This window comes from Mandrillus leucophaeus, unplaced genomic scaffold (assembly GCF_000951045.1).
Source record: "Mandrillus leucophaeus isolate KB7577 unplaced genomic scaffold, Mleu.le_1.0 Scaffold947, whole genome shotgun sequence".
Lineage (NCBI taxonomy): Eukaryota > Metazoa > Chordata > Mammalia > Primates > Cercopithecidae > Mandrillus > Mandrillus leucophaeus.
In genome coordinates this window covers 349,292-356,653 of record NW_012110330.1, presented here as the reverse complement: position 1 = coordinate 356,653, position 7,362 = coordinate 349,292, and the positions used below count along the sequence as shown (strand labels likewise).

Genomic DNA, 7,362 nt, shown 5'->3' with positions numbered 1-7,362 from the left:
CCTACTACAGTGACAGCTGTCCCTCTTGGCCTCACTCCTGCCATGCTTTTGAGATTTTCTGTGGCCTTCTTGTTTAGCTGTGTAAGGTCCACTGCACAGACATGTGGAAAAGTTATTCTGCTAACATAATTACATGCCCCTCCCTGGATGCAAAAACGAAAACAAAAAACCGGCACTCTCTCTCTAGAATCAGAGATACCTCAGGGTGCGGCGGCAGCATGTGACTTTGATCTGACCCTCTATGGTCTCCCTCATGCCTCAGTTTACCTGTGCATAGTAAGAACCCTGGAGGGCCACGAAGAGGATCCTTCCTTCCTACGTATCCAGAGTTAAACTCACTACTCTGTCCTCACCCCCAAGCTGGATCCAGAAGTTTAAGCCCCTGCCTGTCCAACTCTGCTTCGGATCTTGGGTGCACAGAATTAATCATCAGTCTTGGTTCAGGGCACAGGGTTCACCTCTTCATGCTTACCTAATGTTAATTTTTTTTGCCCTAGTGTCAGTAACTGATCCTTTTTGTCTTGTCAAAGACGTGGGAATAAATAGTAGCTATTCACTCTCCTTGGAAGCAGGCAGCCTGGGAAAACCTCCCTTCCCACTGTGCCCCAGAAAACTGAGTCCCATAGGATCAGGGGAGGGAGTGCACACACAGGTGGCAACCAAATGACAGTTCCCTTCTCACTGTGGGCTGTATGGGCAGAGAAACCCCAAACCCACATCTCTACAGGACAGGATCCGGGTCAGCCCTGTCCTTCCCTGCATTCCCAAGTTAGGAGTGCTGAGTGAAGCAAAGGAAACGGGCTGGAGCTGAGCCAGGTCGCCAGTCTTGGACGCGGCTCCATCTTTTATTCAGAGAATGACCTCATCCTTGGTCCTGATTCTTTAAAAGAAAGTGGAGGGGGGTCTCTTTCCTGCAGCCTGGCTTGCACTTTCATTGCCCCACTCTCCTACACAGGATCAAAGAATCAGAATCAGACTTCACCTACAGAAGATTCCCAGGCTTGAGGACATACAGCCAACACCACATGTGCCCCCCTTTACCCTATATTATCAATTTAGCCTCTGACCCCGTTAGCTCCTCCTCTCCACTGCATTTAACTTCTAATTACCCTTGCCCTACCCTCGGTCCTCCCTAATTACCCTTATTCCTCCCCTCCCCCAGCCCAGCTTCATTTACCTCCGACTCATCTGGTCTTATTTTTAGCTCCGGCATCTCTCCTTTTCCTTTCTTAATATGGCGATGAGCTCTTAGGCCAGCATGGGGACCAGGGCTGAGGTGCCCTGGACACCAGAGGAGGGGGAGGGAAGGAGCCCCCGGGAGCCTGGGGTAGAAGTGTAGGAGGTGGGAGGATTTCGGCCCACATGGAGCTGTCCTGGCCTCAGAAGGTTATCCGTCTCTCCTGCCAACCATGGAGACATATTTAGACAGGACCAGGTGGGGACTGAGGGGTGCCAATTTAAGGGGGCAGCTCCGGTTCCCTCCCCGCCCCCTGCTCCTATTCCTCCTCCTGACCCTTTTTCCCTTGGCTCTGTCGGCAGTTTCTCCAGGACTCAGCAGTGTCCTCTGTCCACTGCTCTGGGCCATTCCCCAATCCCCCCTCCCACTTGAGCCCCTAACTCAGAATCTGGGACCCAGGGGCCCCTCCCTACCCCAGCTAACCTCTTCTGGACCAGGAGAGCCAACCCAGATCCCACTGCCTCCATGAGTGCTACAGGCAGGATGGGGCCCAGAACTGTGCCGGGCCTGCGGCTGGCACTGCTGCTGCTGCTGGTGCTAGGGACACCCAAGTCAGGGGTACAGGGGGAGGAAGGGCTGGACTTCCCTGAATACGATGGTGTGGACCGTGTGATCAATGTCAATGCAAAGAACTACAAGAATGTGTTCAAGAAGTATGAGGTGCTGGCACTCCTCTACCATGAACCCCCGGAGGATGACAAGGCCTCACAAAGACAATTTGAGATGGAGGAGCTGATCCTGGAGGTGAGTTGGGGGCACTGCAGGCCTGCAAAGCATGTCTGGCCCCTCTCTGGAATCCCCTATCCTACATCCCAGCTCTTTGAGGATGGGATCTGGGGGCAAGGGGCAGTGTGGTAGGACCCCTGTCTTGACCAACAGGACGCAAGTGGCATGTGGCTTTAGTCAAATGAGAAGCAGAGTCTCAGGAACCTCAAAGTACTGTCGTCGTTAGGTAATCCTTTAGTGGGGGTGCTGCCGGAAGAACTCCCCTCCCTGCTGTAGGAGGCTGGTAGTATTTGACTTAGGTTTCGCTAGGACAGTGGGGGGGAAAAAGGGAAAAAGGTACTTGGAGGGCCAGGGGAGAACAGCAGTGTATATTGCACTCCCCTACCCCACCCATCCACTTAGCCAGAACACATCTCTCCATATACTTCAGGGGCTGCACCCCAACGAAATCCAAATTGAGTGTAAATGTAAATGTTATGATACTTGCGTGCCATGTTTAAATATCTTCTAGAGATCATGCCTCCCACTGGACTCCCAGTCCCCCCCCCCTCTTTCTTCCCCCTCCCTAATTCCCCATTTGTCTCCATTGGATGAGCCGGATGCCTTCACTGGAAAATTTCTTATGGTTGCGGGAGGTGTCAGAATGTCTTCCCCAATCTTCTCTTTGTGGGAAGAGCCTTCTCACCTCCAAAATGACTTCAGGCCCAAAGGAGAAACGAGTTATCATAAGAAAAGAAAAAAAAACCCTATGTTTGGGAATGACGGGGCTATGTGGTCGTACACACCCCTTTAGGAGCTGGGATGTGTGAGTTTTCTTGTCCAAGCTCCTGTGGCCCCTCCTCTGGCTTGGCATGCAGATAGGACTCAGCTTGTCCAGAGCTTGGAGCATTTCAGGGTGAGACACCAGAACCACAGGCTCTCATTTTGTACACCCCTGCTGGGTGCTAGAACCTGCCATCTGATTAATGAGCCGAGTATTTTTATCCTGACTGCTCAGTATCCCTGGCCATCCACCTGCCAACCGCCTCCCTTCCCTGCCCCTCTGAGAATCACAGTGCCTGAGTCTGTGCTGAGTGGGGGTAGAGCTGCAAGCTGTGCCCACAACAGAGAGAATCAGGGTTGACGCTAAGCTGGAAGACTTACGGCGGCAGGGACCTCCAGGAGTGACTGTCCACAGCCTAAGGACAGGCTGAAGTAGAGTGTGGAAGGGGAAAGTTGGGCCCTGATGGGGAGAACTGTCCAGTCGTCGTCAGTCTCTCTCCCTCTGGGGGATGACAAATAGTGACCTCTTCTCTCAGCTCTCTGGCCTTCCCCACTCCTCAGCAACATGACCAGACCCACCACTACCCTCCCACCCTCCAAAATTCTTCCCATTGGGAGTCATTCTGAAGAATCTCAGGGACTTCCAAGATCAACCCCACACTGAGCTTGGCCCTTGACCAGGTACAGGGACCTCCAGGTATGACTTGACCAGGATGGAATGCAGGGCTCAACCCTGAAGGAAGGAAGGGGCCCTCAGTCACTCTGAAGCCAGAATCCTCAGCACCTCTCAGGCACTAGGAAGTATTGAGTGCAGTGTCTTCAAGTCCAACATAATAAGCACATTGCAAACGAGCAATCAATATTCATGAACTAAGTTGAGCCAAAAACAGAACTGTGTGACTATAGGGAATCTGGGGGATATTCTGGATCTCAGCAAAGGGTCAAGGTCAACTCTTATATCTCTTGCACCTCTACTGACCCAACCTGAAAGCATGAGAGGGAGAATAGGGTATAATAAAAATTCCAGGGGCTAATTTTCATCATAATCCTTCCCTCCAGTTAGCAGCCCAAGTCCTAGAAGACAAGGGTGTTGGCTTCGGGCTGGTAGACTCTGAGAAGGATGCAGCTGTGGCCAAGAAACTGGGTAAGAGAGGGCAGGGCAGGGGAGGGGAAGGTGGCATTGAGACCAAGGGAGGCTTAGGGCGGAGGACCTGTCAGACAGACCTTGGGATCTGAGGGGCTTGGAAATCTCAGATTTATGTCTATTCTGAAAGAGGGGGTGAGAAAATATGAAGTTGGGAGGGTTATGGCTGGGAGACTCTGGCTCTCTATTCCTTATCAAGTTCCATGCTCAAATCCCAGAAAGAGGTGGGGGAGGCCTTCTTTATACTTACCTAAAAAACAGGGTAGGTGCTGGAGCAAAGGAATACAGGCTGGGCTGGCCAGACCTCTGCAAACTCCGCTTCCAACTCCTCCCCTACAGAGCCATGGTTGTTACAGCAGCGAGCCACCAGGGGGAAGCACAGGCTTGAGACGGGATTCTGGACATGGATGGGGGAGGGGTGGTTAGTAATAATGAAGTCATCTGGTCAGTAATAGCAATTAAAGAGCTTGACTGGGAACCAGCTACTGGAGTCCTCAGAGGGGGTGGCATGAATACTCATCTCCTAGTCGTGGCAGTCAGAGAAGGGGAGAAATACTGCTAGACTCTACACCTCTCTATTCCCTCCCCTCACCCTACCTGATCCCCCAGCTCCTCCCTAGAAAGCCCTGGGGCCAGGCTAATCTCCTGGGCTAAATCCAGCAGCAGAGACATCAGGCCTGTCGGCCTCGGGGTCAGAGGAGGTGGGGGGGGCAGCGGGCCCATGTGGTGGAGCATGTGGGGCCCCGGTGATTATCAAATGGGCTGTGGCCCAGGATTTGGACCTTGGATCTGTGGGAAGCCTGGGATCATGGCTCACTCGCCCTCACTCCCTAGGCCTAACTGAAGTGGACAGCGTGTATGTATTCAAGGGAGATGAAGTCATTGAGTACGATGGCGAGTTTTCTGCTGACACCATCGTGGAGTTTCTGCTTGATGTAAGGACTCCCCTGGACCTGACGGCTTTGCTTGAAAACTCCACTGCCTGCCCCCTAGTCCCTACCAACCCCAACCTGACACTGCACACACACACCACACGCACACACATACACCACACGCACACACACCACCTGCATACACACCACACACATGGACGCACATGCACACAATAGGCCACACATCACCTACATACCACACACTACACATATGCACCACATGCACACCACACACACTACACACACCACACACACATCATATACACACCACACACCCACCACCACACATATCACATGCACACACACCACACATGCACACCACACACTCCACGCACATCACACACCACATGCACGTACACCACACACACCACACATGCACACACACCACATACATGCCACACACATGCACATACTACACACACCACACATGTACAGACACTACACACATGCACACACATCACACATATGCCACACATGCACACAATAGGCCACATACCACCTGCAAGCCACACACTATGCATATGCACCACATGCACACCACACACACACTACACACACCACACACACACCATCCATACACACCACACACACATCATATACATACAACACACCCACCAGATATATCACATGCACACACACCAAACATGCACACACACACACCACATGCACACATATACATGCACACCACACATGCACACACACTACACAGATGCACACACACCACACACATTCACACACATCACACACATGCCACACATGCACACAGTAGACCACACATCACCTACATAGCACACAGTACGCATACGCACCATATGCACACCACACACATACCATCGACACACATCACACACAGATCATATACATACCACACACCCACCACGCATATATATCACATGCACACACACACCACACATGCACACCACACACTCTGCACACATTGCACACAATACACATACACGCACACACTGTCAACATCTAGCCCCCTCCTCCAGTTCCCCAGCCTTCTTTTCCCTAGGTCCCTTTCTGGTTCTACTCAAGGATAGAAACCCTCTTCCTGCAATGTCCTCCTCTTTCAGGTCCTAGAGGACCCTGTGGAATTGATTGAAGGTGAACGAGAGCTGCAGGCATTTGAGAATATTGAGGATGAGATCAAACTCATTGGCTACTTCAAGAGCAAAGACTCAGAGCGTGGGTAACCCTCAGACTCCACTGTACCCCTCCCTGGATCCCCATCTCACCCGTCCTCCCACCTCCCCATGTCACCCAGTGTCTCAGCCTCTACCTCCGCACTTCCCACCTCTTCCTCTGGCTGTGGTCGGCACCATCAACAGCTCTGACCTCCCTGTACTCTGGGGGTTCCCAGGCAAGCACCTGAACCCCCTGTACTCTGGGAGTTCCCAGACAAGCACCTCCAGCATCCCACCTTCCCCTCACTCTCAAAGAACTAGAGGGGGTGGGTCTCAAAATGAACCCCGCCTGCAAAGAACTGGGGACGGTAGTGGGGGATGATTCCCTGGCAGACCCTGGTTTCCCCAGAGACCGACTCTGCATTCCCCCTACAGATTACAAAGCCTTCGAGGATGCAGCTGAGGAGTTTCATCCCTACATCCCCTTCTTCGCCACCTTCGACAGCAAGGTTCTCCTCGCCACAGCTGTATTGGTTCTCCCTCATGTCCCGAAGCTGTCCTCCACCTTCTTCTCCCAGAATCGATGGCTGACCTAGTCCCTTCCTACGCACTGGCACTCCCTACCCCACCCCGGCTCCTCCCACTCCATAGATTTAGAGCTGAAGAAGGGCTTTAGATGATCTAAAACCCGTCTCATGTTAAACCCAACCCTAGAGAAGTTAAGACACTTGTCAAGTGTCACAGTGGCAGTGACAAGGATCCCAGCTTTCTGACTCCCTTCCTAATATTTGTTCCCCCATAATACTGCTTCTCAACATGACCCTGTGTCTCCTGCTCCACTCCCCTCCTACCCCCTCTCCCAAAGGTGGCAAAGAAGCTGACCCTGAAGTTGAATGAGATTGATTTCTACGAAGCCTTCATGGAAGAGCCTGTGACCATCCCAGACAAACCCAATAGTGAAGAGGAGATTGTCAACTTCGTGGAGGAGCACAGGAGGTGGGGACCAAGGGCAACCCTCTGAGTGGGGTCGGCTCCTCCTTGGGCTAGAACACACTGCGTGAGATGGGCTGGGGAAAGCTTAGCCAACCGGGAAGCCAGTCTTGCCTGGAGATGAATACACGTTGGGCACCAGTGCTCTCTGATACACTGATAATTTTGCACAATATTTTACACCGCAGTACTTAGCCCTGAGCTCTACAAGAAGGTCCTTCATACATATGTATAATTCAGTGTGAAGTTGATTGAGACTTAAATAATCTCTGTCAACAAACGAGTGTTGACTGCCTGTGGCCGGCCAGGAACTGCAAGGTGCTTTCCATCTCTATGATTATATTAAGCCCTTTTAACCTCAGTGAAAGGTTCTACAGGTAATAAGTGTCAGAGCTGGGATTTTAACCCTGATGTGTCCCATGTTTGTTCTTTTTTTTTTTTTTT

The 7,362-nt window shown here is 51.9% G+C and overlaps 1 protein-coding gene across 1 annotated transcript in view; it reads left to right on the top strand.

Moving 5' to 3' along the window:
* The first annotated feature begins 1,147 nt into the window (after positions 1-1,147).
* The window catches only part of CASQ1 (calsequestrin 1 (fast-twitch, skeletal muscle)), a 17,978-nt gene continuing 11,763 nt past the window's right edge, over positions 1,148-7,362 (top strand). Inside the window, 6 exon segments of the mRNA XM_011970395.1 lie at positions 1,148-1,981; positions 3,785-3,869; positions 4,704-4,804; positions 5,878-5,989; positions 6,364-6,437; positions 6,794-6,970. Of these exon segments, the coding sequence (XP_011825785.1) occupies positions 1,703-1,981; positions 3,785-3,869; positions 4,704-4,804; positions 5,878-5,989; positions 6,364-6,437; positions 6,794-6,970 (828 nt within the window). The 5' untranslated portion in view covers positions 1,148-1,702.